Source organism: Ostrinia furnacalis, unplaced genomic scaffold (genome assembly GCF_004193835.3).
Source record: "Ostrinia furnacalis isolate ACB-3 unplaced genomic scaffold, ASM419383v2 OfSCF0694, whole genome shotgun sequence".
NCBI lineage: Eukaryota > Metazoa > Arthropoda > Insecta > Lepidoptera > Crambidae > Ostrinia > Ostrinia furnacalis.
The window spans coordinates 1,118,208-1,138,037 of NW_021130933.1; the positions used below are offsets into that span (position 1 = coordinate 1,118,208).

Genomic DNA, 19,830 nt, shown 5'->3' on the forward strand with positions numbered 1-19,830 from the left:
GAACATAAATTCATTAATTAAAAACTTTCACGTTGCATGATTATTATTAATTAGGGAATTCATTAGCAACCCGGTCGAACCGTCAGTAAAAAGTAATGTTTTGGTGCCTAAGCATGATCGAATCACGTCAACGCCCGTGTGTGTTTACTTATTGTTAAACATAATAATGTTCGTTAAAATTTTACTCAATATAAAATATTAAATCTTTGATGGATTTTATCTAATTCGGCATATCTAATATTATTGTTGTAAACTTATTACAATCATATTTATTCACATCTCTGTTTACATTAAATAGAAGTCGAAATATGTAATATCATTCCATCCATTGTTCTATAGGTCGTCATTTTGTAATCACAGCAATAGATTTTGATGTGTGTGTCTTCACTAATTTAGGCAGCTATGGTTCGTTAAGAGTTTGATACTCATAATTAATTCTGATACCCCAAATATCACAGCCGCGAGACACTACACTCGGAATTGATTGGAGATATGCGTGAGCACTTTGACATTTTGTAAATTATAAACTTTATAGGATATTTTATTGCTCTATAAAATGTAATTAATTTAATTTTACTATTCATCCATAAGTAAATAATTTGTAATAGGTACTAATTACGTTTGAATAATTAACATGTTAATCAACAAAATGTAAACATTGAAATGTTAATGTTCCTTTATACACGCCGCCGCAAGATGCTTGAATAGAAAATACATGTTTAATAAGTACGAGTTTGTTGTAAGTAAGGCGTGATATACAATAAGCGGCTCGGCACATTTGTTTCGGAGGAATTTGATGAACGACAATGTCTCCAATGACCTGGATTTTTGTCTCTCTACTATTGGAAGCTCAAAAAATGGAAATCTATTTTCGTATATACGAGTGGTATGATGGAAAGTATTTACCTACATCATCAATTGGTCAGCCAAAAGAAAAGATTTTTGTAGAAATTGTATTATTTTCATCCAAAATCTGTAAATGCAAAAGTTAGAATATCTCCAAGAGTTAAACAAACTGAAAATAATATTCGACTTATTTGACTTTAACGGATGCACCTATCCTCAATAGCCCGGCTCAAAAATCAACTCAATAATATTATTGAATATTACCGACGATTGATGTCGACCTGCAATATGTATATCGCCCCTTAGAGACTGCTTTGACGCACAAGATGCACATCATCTTTGGTTATAGCGCCAGATGCCAATAATATGCAATTGCAAGAGACGCCAAGAAAAATAATTGATTTTAATTATTATTTCTAATGATCTAGCCATGTTGCAATTTTTAAGACGATTGGATACAATGCAATTATTTACCTTTGTTAGAAAATGCGCAATAATATCGTACAAATTGTCATTGGTCACCATACGAATAGAAGATGAGCAGGAAATTATACAAGACATTCCTGTATATTAACGCGAGTGTAATGTAAGTGTTTTATAGGCTGGTCCTCAATGCCAAACCGCTGTTTGATCAGCATTCGTATTAAATTCATATCTGCACAACGACTTTGTTTGCTATTGTAGCTCTTTACATAACTCGCGTTTCTAGGTATTTACTACCGTTTACAACTTTTTGCATTACCAATTTTTTAGGAGTACTTCAATACTGTGATAAGTATTCCCATTATTTTTTACACCTTCTAAAATGTTAAATAATTAATATTGTTATTTAATAATATTTTTTATCATTAAAACACTATATTGCATAATGGATGGATTGGAAATTAATAGAAGGAATAGATATTAACCGACGGAAATGTCTTTAAACATTAATATCTACCGTAATAGGGAAATACATGTTTTATAAATTAGATGCCTAATAGCGTAGGTAAACAAGATACGACTTTTTACTTTAAATCTTACGCCATTCAATATCTAAATCACCTTGTGGTTTGCAAAATTACTAATCTAAATTAGTTCAATTTATTTAAATATAGGATTAAAGCATGCCCATTCGAAAACTTGCTTTTACGTTGCAGTCGATAATATACATATCGATTTTGATTCCTCGAACGAGTTATCAAATAGCTAGCAGACATTTCCTAGGAATTACAAAGGCCGCACCATCGGTTTGCTTGCATTGCTTTCTATGTAACTCAACACATAAAGACCTTAGTATAGACTGCAGGCGAGAATTTTTAAACAAGACACAACTGCAGTGAATGACTTACACAACGGCAATCTAGAGAATCAATCTCCAAAGTTCATGTCATAAATATCAAGGCTATTACAGAATACCTAATAGAGATCGTAAAATATTCATGCAACGTCTGGCTTAGAATGAAAACGTGAGTTTTGACGAGTGTTGTAGTGACACTTATGTATGATATACCTAAATATGTTCGGGACGCATCCTCACTTAACATACATGCAATTCTCGCACATTATGCAAATGTCGTAACCTATCAATAACAATTTATCACAGAAACTTTACCAATCTGCTTTGTAATTAATTACAATAATGTTTCTTGTCACAAACATGTATTTTATTGGGCCGTAATAGGAATGTTAGGCCCAAAATGGACTCTGTTCATATATGGCTTGAGATTCTATTGTGAAACTAAAATGTCTAGTGTGAAAGTACTATTGACTATCCGATCTGCGAGTTCCAAACAAAATAAATCGGTTTATAGGTTCTTATGACCATATACTAGCATTTTGACTGTCCTGTAAAGGACTAAATAGCAAACATAACCCAGTTTAAGTATCAATTGTGCAGTTCCCCCTTCCGAAGTTGCCTATAAACGCGTGTAAACGCACTGTGAAGAGTCATTATTCCCATTTGGGTGATATCGCGAGAAATTGTTACGTTCCCAACACAGATAAACTGACAGTAAGCTTTAATCAAACTCGGTCGGCGCATTGGGTCAACGGCACATTCACTGCAAAATTTGCATGTGCAAAATACAACATCTTATAGAGATGTGGAGCATTCCAAATCAGACTAGGGAACCAGACAAGCTGTAGGCGATTAACCTATTTGACAACAATCCGACGAAAATAAACGTAGCTGTGACTTCTGACATTTGTATTAAAATCTGAAGTGGAACATAAAATTATTGTCATAGAACTTGCACTTGCAGTAGTAAATAAGTTGATATGTGGGCTGACAGTTAACATGTCGTTATTCCATTCGTTATTCGACTTAAGTATAACGTTTTGATCGTTACATACTTGTATAATGTCACTATTTATAATACAATGAGCCTATTAACAAGGTTCTGTGAAATCAAATGAATAAATATACTATTAATTTTGCAGATCGCATCATAATCAATGACTAAGGCATTCGAGTGTAGAAAAACCGCTGTCTACGTAATCGAGTGTTTATTTATTTGGCGGCGGCACACGCAAGCGCAGGTAAGGCGTATAAGGCAAAAGCTGCGAGTGTGTTCTCTCGACAATGACTCACTATGTCGTAATGTCAGAGGACAGTCTATTTCGGCATGGAAAGATTATTATTAATAATTCAGAGAACACAGTAAAAGATTAGTGTTCGTCTAAAGAACAATCCACTGTTGATTGGGAACAAATGATTCTGTGAAAATTCAATAACAACCGATTTGTCTCTATCACATGCTTCACTTCACTTGTTTGATTTCGAATGCGATATTATGTATAATCTATAGAATATTACCCTTGGTAATAGAAAGTCTTTGATTTATTTTGATAGTCCTCAAAGGTTGTTCATACAGTTTTATTTGAAAATTCAGAACTCTTCTTAGTCATATATGATCGTCATTCTGATTGTGGTAGGCAAGTAGTTACACTGAACTCTGAAGCATTATTATTTTCATAACTTCTTCGATAAATAAGAGCTGGAGCATTAGACTTAGGAATCTGCTTCATTTCACTATTACTTTTGTTTCTGTTTACTATAAGTACATACAATGCAAAATTAAAAACAAAAATATTGACACTGTGCCTGATTTCGTTCCGTAGCTAACATTTCAGAGAACATCAAAACAGACTGGCTAACTTACAAATTTGCTTTCATAAAATTGTTAATTAAATGTTTGTTGTTTTCATTCATTAGTCAAATTAAATGACTCATTAAATGTCCATGCATAAAGGCTGGTGGAACTGAAAACAAAAGAATGTCGCGCCACAGACATGATGGCTGAGGCGTTTCGATGTTGACACGTTTTTACCAAACTTACTCATTGTAACCTTTTTTTCCTCAGACATTTCCTCAAATCGTCCTAATTTTAGTTCCTAATATTTAAATGAATTAATATTTCTTACTCAGATGTAACCACAATATTAATCATAATAAATCTGTAATGTATTAGGTGCTAATGCCACTTTTAGGTAAGTAATTAATTTGGTTACTGTTTCCTCCTTGTTTGTTTTCTCTACGTCGGAAAAGAATCAAGAATAAAAGATCATATTGAAAGCTATAACTTAAAAACAATAAGTAACAGATTCCCGTAATGTGATTCTGTTGCAGCAACTTTTAGCAACAGAGTGCCTATAGCCTAATGCGAAAGCCAGTTAAGTATACAGGCTGCTTAGTCGAAGGTGTTAACCAACAGGGCTCTAGCTTCTGCTCACGGCATCGTTTGGGTGGATTTCTGACGTATTTTGTTGACAATTTCATGGGTTAAGTTACTTTCCCGTATATTACGATATAGGTACTAATTTTTAACAACATCAGTAATCTCAAGCGAGTCTCATCAAAATCGGTTCAGCCACCCCGGATATAAGTCGAAACAAACGGACAAAGTACTTACATAGTGTTCTCTTTTAAGTACCGTATACTTCATATGCCATAAAAATAAAAATCCGTTATTTTGACAACCAAGACATTCGTCTCGTCTACCTAAGGGATAAGTCCCAGACTAGGGTAGTGAGAGCCAACTTCGCCTGGAAAGTAAACACAGTAAAGGCACGCTCGCACTGGTGACTTTTGTCACCGTGATAGTATGTCTCTCCACAGCTACAGATAAGAATAAGTACTACATTCTCTCTTTTTTCTTTATAAAAGTGTATCTTATCTCTTTTTTCTCCGTCTCTCTTTTTTCTTTATAAGAAAAACATATAGTCTTAGCCTAGGCGCAGACCATCAACTTTTAGTTGGCCGATAGTTGGGCCCGATTTTGATATGTATGATGAATCGGCAGGTACCAAATCGGTGTAATGTGTGCACTTCCATACATACTGATTAACTGTCCGACTAAATTATCAACCGACGAAAAATCGGTGGTCTGCGCCTAGGCTTAAAGAGCTGCAAACAAAACACAAAAGCACATACCCTCGCATAATGCATGTCTCTTTCAGCCGCCGCCGCCGCCAGTTTCTCAGACGCGTCGTGCAGCGCAGCGCGCACGGCGTGCAAGTCGCGTGCGCGTGCGTCGCGCTCGGCCTGCGCGGCGCGCGCGTGCGCCTCCGCCGCGGCCGCTTCACCGCCAGCCGCCACGCGTGCCGCGCGCTCTTGCTCCAAAGCTGCTGCCAGGCCCACCACCTGAAAACAATGCTTGGTTTAACATCTACAGCCACCACCTAGAGAAAATGGTTGTTATAGCCACGATAACCGAATGGTGAATGGGTCGGACTGGAGGACGCGAGATCCGAGGAACGCGGGTTCGAATCCCACCGCCCCACGACACAAGCTTATCTAGCTTAACACGAGTCGTCAAAAATTAGTGAAGTATACCAAAGTGGTCATTACGATTTATATTACCATGTAGCAAAAAGTGTCAAATGTAACATGGTGTGGTTTGGATCCTTAGTGCTAAACTGCGTCCATTTGTGAAATACAAATTTCTAATAATCTTTTAAAAAAATGCTGCAGACTGTGAAGTAACAATACCTCCTAGTTTACACAAAACTGAACCTAAATTGTTAGATGAAATTACTGTCAGTTGGGAGGTATTGACTCTTCAANGATATTTAAATGAATGAAATATTTCTTACTCAGTGGTAACCACAACATTAATCATAATAAATCTGTAATGAATTAGGTGCAAATGCCACTTTTAGGTAAGTTAATTTGGTTACTGTTTCCTCCTTGTTTGTTTTCTATACGTCGGAAAAGTATCAAGAACAGATCACATTGAAAACTATAATTTACAAAAACAAGTTACATGTTCCCGTAATGTGATGATTCTGTTCTGCAACTATAACAACAGAGTGCCTGAATGCCTAATGTCATTTAAGTCTACGGGCTGCTTAGTCGGAGGTGTTTACCAACCGGGTTCTAGCTTCTGCTCAGGACATCGCTTGCGTGGATTTCTGACGTATTTTGTTGACAATTTCATGGGTTAAGTTACTTTCCCTTATATTACGATATAGGTACTAATTTTTAATAACATCAATAATCTCAAGCGAGTCTCATCAAAATCGGTTCAGCCGCCCCGGAGATAAGTCGAAACAAACAGACAAAGTACCTAGTACTTACATAGTGTTCTCTTTTAAGTGCCGCATACTTCATGTGCCTTTAAAAACAAAAATCTGTTATTTTGTCTTTCGTCTACCTAAGGGATAAGTCCCAGACTTGGGTTGCGAGAGCCAAGAACGTTTCAGTCTGAAAAGTAAACAGTAAAGGCGCGCGCGCATTAGTTATATCTCTTTTTCTCTTTATAAAAGTGTGAAAGAGAAAGATATAAATGTACTGTCGCGGTGACAAAATCACTCGTGCGCGCAGACTTACAAGGCTGCAAACAAAAGACAAAAGCACATACCCTCGCATAATGCATGTCTCTTTCAGCCGCCGCCGCCGCCAGTTTCTCAGAGGCGTCGTGCAGGGCAGCGCGCACGGCGTGCAAGTCGCGTGCGCGTGCGTCGCGCTCAGCCTGCGCGGCGCGCGCGTGCGCCTCTGCCGCGGCCGCTTCACCGCCAGCCGCCACGCGTGCCGCGCGCTCTTGCTCCAAAGCTGCTGCTAGGCCCACCACCTGGAAACAATGCTTGGTTGAACATCTACAGCCACCACTTAGAGCAGTGGTTCTTAACCGGTGGACCGCGGACCACTGGTGGTCCCTGGAGGCATTCCAAGTGGTCCACGAAGACATTGTAATAAACAAGTGACGTGAAGTGATGAGTCGAGTCAACACAACGCAAACGGCGCACAGTGGGCGAGAAATCGACATCCCTACCATAGGATTTGAAAAAAAAAGTGGTCCCTGACAAGACAGAAATTTGGTAAAATGGTCCCTCGTGACTTAAAGGTTAAGAACCACTGACCTAGAGAAAATGGTTGATATTTATGTCCACGATAGCCGAACGGTGAATGTGTTGGACTGGCCGACTCGGGATCCGAGGAACGCGGGTTTTAATCCCACCGCCGCACGACACAAGCTTATTTAGCTTATCACGAGGGGCTAACGGGACTATTAGTAATTTGTGCAAAACAAATTGCTAATAATCTTTAAAAAAAAATTGCTGCAGACTGTGAAGTAACAATACCTCCTAGTTTACACAAAACTGAACCTAAATTGATATGTGAAATTACTGTCAGTTGGGAGGTATTGACTCTTCAAAAAAATTTAACTAAATAAAGGAAAACTCATGAACTTTTTTTAATGGACTGTCCCGCATTTCGTGAACTTTAAATATTAGACTAATCACCATTATTAAATTGATTGTATTGAGCTGAAACTACACCACTTTTATTCAAAACAAAATAGTTTTTAAGGTAATAATGTACAATATCACTTTGTGGGTCCTACTTTTTAAAGTTAACTGACGTAATTATTAGGTGATTCATTTCAAAGGCCGTAAAAATCCAATAAAAAGAACGTAGGAAGCACCTAGGAGGAGCTAGCTAGACAAAGTAATTTATAATAGATTTGATTAACCCTGCAGTTCGTAATTATATAGGGCTTCGGCACGTAGCGAGACCGGCGCACGTATACCATTTTGCACTAAGTGAATATAATAATGTGTCACAAATATAGATTTGAATACCTTAATAAAATTAATATTTTTAGTGATCTAACATTTGTTAAGATCTACATTGTCTGAATTTCAGTACAATTTAATAATTAATCTACAATAAAAAGTCAATATAAATTACATATCTTATTTTAACATGATAACTTGTGAAGGATTGTTAACAAGTGAGAAATTGTACGCATTATTTATTATTTTATTTCATCGTACCACACTCTTTGCTACGCCCGATAAGTTTGATATGTAATCATTTCATAATGCACATACTGGAGAGCTCGAGAGCTATGCATTAACATGACTCAGTGAATTTACATAGCTCACTCATTACTCCACGAGGTTAGGGCTGGAGTCACGACGTCACTCTTGTGGAAAAAACCTGTTTGCTACACCCGAATTTGAGTTCTATTACTATTGAAAAATGACTAAGAAATTATTCTGATTAAGTAGAACGTCAGTTTTAAGTTTACAACTTTAATTAAATATAATGTTACTAATGTGATGACCCTATTGGGTGACACGACACGACGCATGGATATTTTAGCAAAATAATTAAAAGTAAATTATTATAATTAATGACTTGACCATTAAAAACTCTAAACAAAGGCCATGTAGAACGCGTCATACTTGTCTAATATTTCTTTGGTTAAATTAAATATTGAAATGGGTTTGTTACCTTTTCACTTTCCTGGCGATGTTCGCCTTCGAGTTTCTGTAACCGCTGCTGCATCTGGCGGTAGTCGACACTCAGCATCGACATTTGTCGGTCCTTCTCCTGGCACGCGGCTTCGGACCGCTGTCGAGCGGTCTTCTCCTCGTTCAGCTTTCCTTGCAGAGCTGTTTGACGACACAGTGCATTTTTATATCCAAAAGATCATCCACATAAAATCCAATTATAAAAAAAAAACAAATGGATATGGGCACGACGGTGGATCAAAAACTAATTTCAACTAATGAATGTGAAAGGTTACAGAAAATGAAATGTTTATCACCTACGAGGAATATTAGCAAACTCAACAGTACCTTTAAAAATTTTTTCCAATGTCCCTGAGGCATGCAAAAAGTGAAGTTTTGGTACATAATTTATTTTTGGGATAGTTCATCACACGTAGCTATGCTCAAAACGGAAGGACAATAGCGTGAGTCGACAACACAGGAAGGGTAAAATTGTGGGCGAAACTTACTTTTGACTAGCTCCAGGTTGGCCTCCTGCCGCGAGAGCAGCTGCGAGCGCTGCGTGTCCTGGTGCGCGCGCAGCTCCTGCTGGTACAGGTGCTGCGCCGCGCGAAGCTCGTGCGACAGCGACGCGCACTCCTTCTCCAGCGCCGACACGCGCTCCGACAGCTGGCGGTTGTCCGCCGACACCTGCCCCATCCGAGTCGACGACCTCTCCAGCTCGGCGTGAGCTGCGTTCAGTCTGCCGGTCGTTTCGGTCAGAGCGGCCTCCGAGCGTTGTTTAGCTGCCTTCACGGAGCCGAGCTCCTCGGAGAGCGCGCTGCAGTCCCTCTCGAGCGCGTCCCGCTGCGCGCGCAGGCTGGCCACGGTCCCGTCGCTCACGGCGGCCGCCGCGGCCTGCGCTGCGCTCAGCTCTGCCGCTTGCTTCCTCGACTTGGCCGCGGCTTCCGATTCCTGTTTTAACTTCTCGCGTAACTCGGTCAGCTGCTTCTCCAATGCATTAATTTTGTCATTATAGGTTTGTAGATTGCTAAACTCTTTAGCTCTTTTATTTTGCTCATCTTCGAGGCGACGTTTCATATCGTGGTAGTTTGCTTCGACTTTCCTTTTGGTCTCAGATTCGACCTCAGCTTTACGCTGCATTTCTTTTAAATCATGTTTTAGTAAGGCCACTTCTTTATCTGTATCGGCGATGATTTTCTTGTTCCGAGTATCTCTCTGTGACAGTTCTTCTAATTGAGCACAAAGCATCACTTGCCTATCCTCTAGTTTTCTCCGACTATCTCTTTCCCTTTCTAAAAGCTTTTCTAATTGGAGTATTGCTTCAGATCCAACATTATTGATATGGTTGTTAGAGATTGTATCGACTACATCAACAGGTTTCGGTTTTCCGGCACACAGCTGGTAGTCCCCGTTGTAAGTGAAACCAACAAATGGCAAGTGATTTCCAACAAAAGCTTTTGGCACAGGGAAGGACTCGTCTAATGCATCCGACTTTTCAATGTCATCAAAGTTTCTGGTGTCATCATCACTAGATAGTTCAGGGACCACAGGTGGCACAGAGTCCCTTAGATTCTCAAAACTCCATTGATCATTTTTAAAAAATGGATGCTGTTTTATTTCATCAACGCTTATCCTGCCCAGTCTTTTTGTTCTGTCTGTTAGCAGACCCCTTATAAGAGATTTAGCTTCCTTTGATATTTCTACATCATCAGGAAATTGTAAAGAATTCCTATGATCCATAATTTTTCCATATGTACCTACTAAACTATCAGCATAAAAAGGTGGATCACCTATTAACATTTCATATAAAAATATACCTACAGCCCACCAATCACATTCACGGCCATATACTCCTTCACCATTCTGGGATTGTAACACCTCAGGGGAAATGTAGTCTGGTGTTCCAACAGCATTGCTGGCTCTCACTAGGCCATCGGGTCCCATTCTCATACAAGTTCCAAAGTCAGCCAACTTAAGATGTCCATACTTGTCAATCAACATATTATCTGGCTTCACATCCCTGTGCACAAACCCCATACCATGAATAACATCCAGTGCTAAGACAATTTCCATAGTATAAAATTTTGCCCATTTTTCTGGTATATCAAAGTTAGACATCAGACTAACAAGATCACCACCAGGCATGTAATCCATCACCATGTACAGATATTTATGGTCTTGAAAAGCAAAGTGTAGTTTTAAAATCCATTCGGAATTTGCATGAGCCATAATATGTCTTTCCTCCCAGAAGAAAGTGGAATCTGATCTCTTTATCATTTCTACTTTACTAAGAAGCTTCATGGCATACACCTGTCGTGTGGACTTATGTCTGACTAGTTGTACTTCACCAAATGCACCACGACCAATCACTTTGATCAAATCAAAGTCAGCTGCCTTCAAGCGCAGATCAACTACTTCTGAAGCAAAGGCTTCATCTACAACAAAGAAAATATTCATTTATTTTCTTTAATGAGCATAGAGTTACTTAACTGAAAAGNTTGAAAAGGAATATCAACATATAGCCATATCTCAACTTAATGTCTATCCTAATCAAATAATAGTCACATAATTTGTTAAATTAAATCCTATGATTAGCTAGTGTGTAATAAAGATGATCAAAAAACAAGCAGCAAGTATAATTACATGCAGTAGTCATGTTTGAACAATTTGTTAGTTGTTTACCAATATTGCAAGTTTTCATTTAATGCTAATATTGTTATTATTTCATGTTTTTATTGAATTAAATAAGTATTTCACTGTTAAATTACTTAAAGTTGGAAAATAAATGGTAATTAATTTATTATTTGCTCATATAAACAGTAGTTTTAAAATCTTGATAGTTTCTATTAGTCACAGGTACATATGTAAAAAAATAATTAATAGAAATAAAATTGATGATTGACCTAATCATATTAGATTTAATAGTACTGAGTGCTGCAGCAATTATTGAAGTGTTATTTCATTATTAATCAAATAATTATTTTTGTCCATGGGAAATATTGTATCCTAGATTCCTGGCAATGAAATAATAACATACATTTTGCATGCACCTTTACCCAAATATTCTAAGTTCCATTGATACAATAATGAATGTCTGCTGTTTTACAAAAAGATTACTTGGTGTTATTTGTTTACAAAAAGATTACTTGGTGTTATTTGGAGTTTCAAGCAGGGTTCGAAAATATCNCTGAAAAGGAATATCAACCTATAGCCATTTCTCAACTCAATGTCTATCCTAATCAAATAGTAGTCACATAATTTGTTAAATGAAATCATATGATTAGCTTATGTGTAATAAAGATGATCAAAAAACAAGCAGCAAGTATAATTACATGCAATAGTCATGTTTGAACAATATGTTAGGTGTTTACCAATATTGCAAGTATTCATTTAACACTAATATTGTTATTAATTCATGTTTTTATTGAATTAAATAAGTGTTTTTTCACTGTTAAATTACTTAAAATTGGAAAATAAATGGTAATTAATTTATTTGCTCATATAAACAGTAGCTTTAAATCTTGATAGTTTCTATTAGTCACAGGTATGTAAAAAATTGAATTAATCAATAGAAATAAAATTGATGTTTGACCTAATCATATTTGATTTAATAGTACTGAAAGTGCTGCAGCAACATCATCATTATTTCATTATTAATCAAATAATTATTTTTGTCCATGGGAAATACTGTATCCTGGATTTCTGGCAATGAAAATATAACTTATATTTTGCACCTTTACCCAAATATTCTAAGTTCCATTGATACAATAATGAATGTCTGCTGTTTTACAAAAAGATTACTTGGTGTTATTTGGAGTTTCAAGTAAGATATTCAGAATACTTACATCTGCTGGTGTAGGCCTCGACATTTTTCATGCGCCGAATGGCCGGATGGTCGCAGTCGGAGATTAGCGCTGTGACCGTGTCTAGTAAGCAGTCCACGTTGCCAGTGGAGCGAGGGTCGCACAGTCGCTCCTCCAGCGCGCGGAGCCGCCGTAGGCGCTCCTCGTCCTTCACAGCCTCCATGCTCAACCGTATCTGACGTCCTCTGCCACTGAGGCTAAACGCCACCGCACATTCTCCCGATTGCTGCTCCGAGTATTAACACCACTCTCATCACGATACATTAACAATTGGATACTGTTTTGTTACCCGCACTATCACCGGGGCAATAACCTACCATTCAACAGCTAACATAGGTTTCATTATCAAAAATTTTAGTTGCTAAAGCTCAGAATGACAGCAGATAAAGGTGGTTCTCACAACAAAGCATATGTCCGTTTGCAAACTTATAGGTTCAATACATAACATTTACACCTTTCTGTTGACTTTTAATAGTGTATGAACGCATAATTATAACTATTATTGGCACAACATTGAAAATAATAAGTAAAATTACGAAATTTATAACCGCTTGATTGATGAACGATGGGTGATCGAACAATAATGTGAAGTTAGCGGCATATTGAAAGTTCGCAATGGCGACGATTGCAAGTATCGTAACTTTTTAAATGTTGACTGGCAAGAAAATAAATCAATTAATGCTACGGTTATATTTACGACTATTAACAACAAATAAACAAAAACAATGGCTGCCTGCACAATGGCCAAATGGCCACTATTGTTGCTATGTGAATAATGGGAAACTTTATGAAATTTAATTCAAAACACTTCATCATTAGCGCAGCATTTACCTGCATGCAGCTCTCATTTTTAATGTACACTTTATTATAACCTTGAAGCTAAACTACATGATTATAACGCAAAATTTACGGAATCGATATTTTAATACCCCTGCAGTTTGTAACTTCAGTGTTTATAAATTAAAATCACTTTATTTGATAATTGTTTCAATTGAAATATTCAATGGATTCCTGCAAAAAAAATTGTATATCTGTATTATTTTCATAGACAATAAATATCCAACAAAAGGATCGTTTCGCAGTTCGCTCATTCCATCCATATGGCTCATTCATTCATTTCATTCGTCCAAATGGAACATGGCGGTGCTAGGCAGGATGTGCATAAGTCTGTAATTTTTGCATTTATCAACGAGTTGCAGATTCAAGATTAATTTTAGTTTCTTTTTGTTCTACTTTGTGTATTGATTACCTAATTAGTGAAAAATATATCCCTGCCAAAGGGATTGTCGTTGGACTTATAATTTTTGCGATGATAATTATTACTTCATTGGTGGTGTAAAAATAATTGTGACAAATATACCTCATTATCTCAGGTAAACTGTTGTTTTTATCAATAATATACCAGTTAATTTATTATTAACCCTTCGTGTTAACACCTAAAGTTGACAGCATCCGCCGATTAGTCGCAATTTAAGTCCTGAGTGTGCCCCATTTTTGTTCAAGATCACTCTCGTATTAATTTACTTATTTATAGTTCAGCTATTGTTTTCATTACCCTGGCTGATACTTTATTCTTATTTTATAATTTGCATATTGAATCCATCTGTCTTATCGTGCCGTAGAATGACAGATTCATTTCTTTGTGCCCCCAACAATCACGTGTGATCCCAGGTCGTTATAGGGTCAATAACTGCTGAGTATGACTTTATTTCGGATGCTTAACCTCTGAACAAGTATGTAAATATGTCTGGGTAGGTACTAAAGTATGTATTCCAGTAGTAACCGATGTAGACGTAGAATTAACAAGAGGTTGTGCTGTATGAGCATAGTTTATTTTCGCTGTGTGTATCCTGTAGATGAGCTTGTAGCATGTGCTTGGGCAAGTGCATAGCCCGCAAGGCAGCAGGCGGCCAGGGTGTGGGGTGTATAGTGTTGCAGGGGGGGCGGGGCGGGGGCGGGGACAGTCAGCTGTGCGAGTGTCAAGTCACTGCACCCCGCGCCCGCCGCGCCGTGGGAAGTGCTCTAAATTGTAGCCCCCCTGCTCAATTCACCTCCAAAATTCCTAAGTTACAGTTAGATTCTCAGCACTGAGCATGGATTTCCTGTGATTCTTCTTCATTTAGGTAACTCATTTATTAATATAATTCAATTTATAGGCTCATGTGGCAATTTTACCATAGTAGTGCTAGCATTTGGAACCTAAACAGAGTGATGTGCCAAGGTATAATGATTTTACTCTTTTTATTTTATGGCTGACTCGTGTATCCAGCCATTGAATTAAAAATAATTACAAATTAATTAATAAAATTGTTAAAATTAAATTAAATTGTTAATAGTAGTCATTAATTTCAAAACATGCATTATAAGTAAAGGCTACATATTTTTCTTATTTCATATCAATATAATTTCCCAGAAGTAATTTAACATTTTTACTGTATACATTTTTTTATTTCAAATGCTCATTAGCTGTAGATTTATGAACTAAAAATGTTTTTTGAAGATTAGATTAACTTAGTAAACAAATTAATGACGAAATACAGTGTATTATGTGGCAGTCATGCATTATGGAACATGTTTTCATTGTTTCACGTGTGTTTGGCATTGCCATTGTTGCGCAATCAACAATTTTCAATAAACTCTTTATGGTTTGTGGAGCTTACGATAACCAGTCTGCTTGCACTTTACTTCCATACAATGTTTTTATCAATGGTTGATTAAAATTGTGATTCATTTCCTGTTGTAAGTATTCTTTTGCTAAAATTAAATGGCACAGTTTTAAATATCCGTACACTACAGGGATTACTTATTTTAACTTATTCCTATAAAATGTGTAATTACGGCATACTTTTATCAGACAATATTATGATCTGTCTATCAAATTGTTTAAGAATTTGCAAACCTTTCTTATATTAAACATATTAGAATGATTTAAACTCACTCTTTCGTATCATTGCAGCAAGGCGTGGTGGTCATGGCTACGCTCATCCAAGAGAATGGCATCAAGGAGTTGAGCAAAGGCACCCACGGCGTGGTGTCGAACCATGGCATCACCGCGCACAGCGTCGCCAGCCACATGGTGCCCGACCACGAGTACTGCGAGGCGGGCGCCGCGGCCGCGCCTCAGCCCGCGCCCGCGCCCGCCGCCGACGACGACGACACGCCCGAAATAGACATCATGATAAACAATGTCGTGTGCAGTTTTAGTGTTAAGTGCCACCTCAATCTGAGACAGATCGCGTTGAACGGTGTTAACGTCGAGTTCCGCCGCGAGAACGGCATGGTGACGATGAAGCTGCGGCGGCCCTACACCACGGCGTCGATCTGGTCGTCGGGCCGCATCACGTGCACGGGCGCCACGAGCGAGGACCAGGCCAAGGTGGCGGCCCGGCGGTACGCGCGCGCGCTGCAGAAGCTCGGCTTCCAGGTCCGCTTCCAGAACTTCCGCGTCGTCAACGTCCTAGGCACCTGCCGAATGCCCTTCGGCATCCGCATCATAGCCTTCTCCAATAAATACAAAGAAGCAGAGTGAGTATTTTTGTATTTTATGTTCATATTTTTATCATACTATATTTTTCTGTATCAATAGCACAATGAACTTGAGATATCAATTTAAACTACTTACATTTTTATTTACGTTAGTTCGTTTACCTCTGATAATGATATGCTCGATTTAATCCTTTTTCGGAATTCAATTAACGCTTATGCTAATGTTGTCATACTATGACGAACACTTTTCGATTAAGGGATCTATTGATTCAAGTTATTTTTGATCCAAGTCGAACCTAAAGCTTTATTCAAGTTAAATATTTTGTTTCAAATTAGTAATATTACTTTCCTAAACATTCCTTTCATTCCATTTCAGTTATGAACCAGAGCTACATCCAGGTGTTACGTATAAACTATACAATCCTAAAGCTACATTGAAAATATTTTCTACGGGTGGTGTCACAATTACAGGTATGCTATAAAGAATTTTAATTTATGATATAAAACTACAAATAATATTTATTAAATAACAAATCAAAACAATAAGGTCAAAGTTAACATTTTTTATATTATGAAAAGGCAGATTGTGTTAACAAATGTAGCGAAGCAGAGATTAAACTGTGCCACACACACAAACAATTATTATATCATTTTACAATCTGTATGTCAGATAATGTAGAACCACAAAAAAGAAGCTCAATAGATAGGACTTTCTTGATCATTTTAACATAATAATAATCTACTAAAACATGTTTGATTATTTTAACAATGTCAATGTAGATAACAGAATAACAATGAGTGAGATAGTATATTTTTGGCTATTTACAACTAATTTTATATAGAAACAAAACAATAATTATTGTGAAAACTAGTGAAAAGAAAACAATCATGTACAAAAATGTACATTTTATGTTCACATTTTAACAGAAATAAATTCAGTTAATTTACACAAACGGCTGTTAATAATGATCATATTCGTTCTGTGCAGTGAATTATTATAAAGATACAGTAACGTAAACATAATGCCGAGTTATTTAACTGCGGTTTTATTGTTAAGGTCGCGCAATGAAGGTCTCCTTAGACATTTGAGATATGCTTGTGGTCGATTCTGCTTTTGGGGATGATATAGCAAAAGCCTTATTTAATAAGTGCTAATATACCAGATGATGATGAAAACTAAGCTAACTTATGATTTGAAAACTGTCGTTTTACTTCCGACACCAAAGTAATTCGCTCTCCTTCCAAAATAATTAGCGCCTAACTAATCGCAAAGGTCAGTCAGTCACGATTTATCTATTGAACTCGTTTTTCAATAATATTACGTTATATCTGGTTTAACAAATTTTTATTGCTTTTCATTTCCGTTTTTTTTTACCTAATTTTATATAAAAAAGTACATTTATATCTATGTACTTAGTATCCGATTTCGTCACTTACGGGTCAGTGCGTAAACTTAGGCTGACTTGCACCAACTTACTTTAACTATAACCAGTGTTTTTATATGGAGTTAGACAGATTTTTAAGTTTGTTAAAGTTAAAGTAAGATGGTGCAACTCAGCCTTAGTAAATAATTGTTTCTGCCCCTAGATCTTTACGTATTCTTTCAAGTTTGTACTACGTAGGTACTCATCTTTGAACTGAACTAAAGTCGGCAAAACATTACAATTTGGTCCAAATTCGCTGCCACACTTCAGATTAGTCCGAAGAAGTAAGATGAACCTACAGAATTCGGCAAAGATACCACCTGTATATTTACAAAGAAGAAATTAGTAGTCTATTTACGCTTATGTGCTTCATCTTTGTCATGTTCAGTTATAAGAAAAGCAAACAATCGTCTGTCCATCTTAGTTAGAGCTTTGTCTCTGTCATGTTTACAAAGAGGAAATACCAATGATCAGACGTCTTCGCTTAGAGGAGATATGTCTTTGTCGTGTTTACAAGGAACCAGAGCCAGGGATTAGAAGTCTTTAATTAAACTATCACTTCAAAGATTTTAATAGCTGTTCAAAACCATGTAACAATACTGAGACTTAATACTTACTCATTTATTGATTATAAGGATTGTATGTGTTATGCCGGCTCTCCAGCGCATGTTTTGCCCTACACAATCAACAAGTACATGTCAACATTAAAAAAATGCCTACAAATAATGTTTCGTGAATGTTTGTTGATTGTGTAGGGCAAAACACGCACTGGAGACTCGGCTTTATAAGGCTTGATTTCCTCCTACGCTGACGACGGTCGCGTACATCGGTCGAGCGTACGAATAAACACAATGTTCTATGAAGCACCGCACTGCAACGCCGTCGTCAGCGGCAGATGATTACATAGAACTAGTGTGTAATCGTGCGCGCCGCTGACGTCGGTCACCGATGTCAGCCTAAAAGGAAATCAAGCCTAATATGCCGGATACGGATGTTTTGTTCCTGCTTTAAAATAGGTTATCAGTGAGAAGTTTATTATAATTTGGCAAGCTTTTGATGGGATGTTGTTTCAGATTAATACTTATTAAATAATTGTCTTGAGGAGTTTAGCTTTATCCTTAAAAAATCTGGATTATAATCGCTACAAGTGACATCCTTAATATTTTTTATGACCTCTGCCCCTAGGATGCTACTTGTCGACTAATAACCTCGTACGTAAGAGAAATGCCAACGTCAAGCCGGAAGCATACGACATTGTCTCGTGCGTACGACAAGCATCCGGAATTCATATAGATCCGCCAACTAGCAGGCACGGATTCAATCTGTTCGCTGAAATGCTGCTTCTTAGATTAACATACACACCAATTTCGGTGTATATTCCCAAATGATTCCTGACTGATTGACCGACGAACCAGGGAGCGAAAGACAGACTGTTGATCTATTATTTTTATATCGGCTTATCTGGTCTTGGTCAAGGAATTATCGGAAAATCGTTTTAAGTAATTTAGTTCCGAACTTGCTAAAAGAACTAGGAACATGTACTCAAGGGTTTATTTTGCTTTGTATGTTTTCCAAGATCACCTCATCTTTAATCTAAACATTCGTCCATGGACCCGCCCCATCTCGATGGGTTTAACATGTAATGTAACGTGTGGATTTCCCTTGCCGCAGCGCGCAGCGTGAACGACGTGCAGTCGGCGGTGGAGCGCATCTTCCCGCTGGTGTACGAGTTCCGCAAGCCGCGCTCGGCGGCCGACGAGGAGGCGCTGCGGCAGAAGCGCGCGGGCCGCGCCGGCGCCGCGCCCGCCGCCGCGCCGCCGCCGCCGCCCGCCGACCCCATGCACCTCGTCACGCTGTCCGACGACGACAACGACGCCTGGGAGTGACCGGCGCCGCCCGCCCAGTGATGCACGGACCATGACGCCGTTCCATACCAGACTCTCGGTTGTCAGTGCGCGCGTGTGATGTCGGCGAGCCACTCGGTTCATGCCAAAGATATTTATTAGGGGTGGTGCTTCGCGCTCGGCGCCCGCGCTTTGGTACCGGTTCGCTCCCGCGGACCCACCGTTTTCGTGATGCTCCTGTGACCTCTTGTGACCTCTAGTATGCGTAGGTGAAGTCGTTTGCGTCTAAACCAAAATTGTCATGAATTCTACTAAAAATAATGTTCAGAGAATAAATCTCGGTAACGATACTCAGTCTCGTTTTTCATTTGCTGTTATGATTGAAGAAGAAGTAGTGATAATAGTGTTCAATAAGATTTGTTCTAAGAAAGATGACTGAATGATTAGTTAGATGTTAGTGATTGTAAATATGAAAAGCTTGGACATTATATGTTTAAATAAAAACAACTTGTTTTATTCGTTTCATCACACTTTACTCATTAACGTTTCATAAAGTTAATTAAGTACAGTCGACAGCACATTAGACTAATTTTTTATGGCTTATTACACCATACAACATTCTATGCCACAGTTGACATTGAT

At 37.9% G+C, this 19,830-nt stretch overlaps 2 protein-coding genes across 14 annotated transcripts in view; one reads left to right on the top strand and one right to left on the bottom strand.

Annotated features, from left to right (window-relative positions):
- rock1 (Rho-associated protein kinase) overlaps positions 1-13,040 on the bottom strand; it is a 33,247-nt gene extending 20,207 nt beyond the window's left edge. For 6 of the 12 annotated variants that reach the window (XM_028300034.1, XM_028300037.1, XM_028300036.1 and 3 more), the window contains exons 1-4: positions 12,417-13,039; positions 9,078-11,006; positions 8,570-8,730; positions 6,690-6,899 (exon numbers count right to left, since the gene is read on the bottom strand). In XM_028300034.1, coding sequence (XP_028155835.1) covers positions 6,690-6,899; positions 8,570-8,730; positions 9,078-11,006; positions 12,417-12,597 — 2,481 coding nt within the window. In that variant the 5' untranslated portion in view covers positions 12,598-13,039. Of the gene's footprint in view, positions 1-5,260; positions 5,471-6,689; positions 6,900-8,569; positions 8,731-9,077; positions 11,007-12,416 lie in introns of all 12 variants that reach the window. The other 6 variants (XM_028300035.1, XM_028300038.1, XM_028300040.1 and 3 more) reach the window with 3 other exon arrangements.
- A 495-nt stretch (positions 13,041-13,535) lies between these two features.
- Positions 13,536-19,641, top strand: LOC114349602 (TATA box-binding protein-like protein 1). 2 transcript variants are annotated; one of them, XM_028300029.1, is made up of 5 exons: positions 13,537-13,807; positions 14,508-14,557; positions 15,391-15,959; positions 16,297-16,391; positions 19,016-19,641. In XM_028300029.1, the coding sequence occupies exons 3-5, from the start codon at positions 15,406-15,408 to the stop codon at positions 19,228-19,230; spliced, it is 864 nt and encodes a 287-aa protein (XP_028155830.1). In that variant the 5' UTR covers positions 13,537-13,807; positions 14,508-14,557; positions 15,391-15,405; the 3' UTR covers positions 19,231-19,641. The 2 variants fall into 2 exon arrangements, with proteins under 2 accessions (XP_028155829.1, XP_028155830.1); XM_028300028.1 differs by lacking the exon at positions 14,508-14,557 and having other exon boundaries at positions 13,536-13,807.
- The last annotated feature ends 189 nt before the right edge of the window (positions 19,642-19,830 follow it).

Excerpts from the sequence above, each read along its gene's own strand:
- LOC114349602 (XM_028300028.1), top strand. The coding sequence starts at position 15,406 with ATGGCTACGCTCATCCAAGAGAATGGCATCAAGGAGTTGAGCAAAGGC. Across the intron at positions 15,960-16,296 it reads AATAAATACAAAGAAGCAGA|TTATGAACCAGAGCTACATC; the intron begins GTGAGTATTTTT and ends ATTCCATTTCAG. Across the intron at positions 16,392-19,015 it reads GGGTGGTGTCACAATTACAG|CGCGCAGCGTGAACGACGTG; the intron begins GTATGCTATAAA and ends CCCTTGCCGCAG.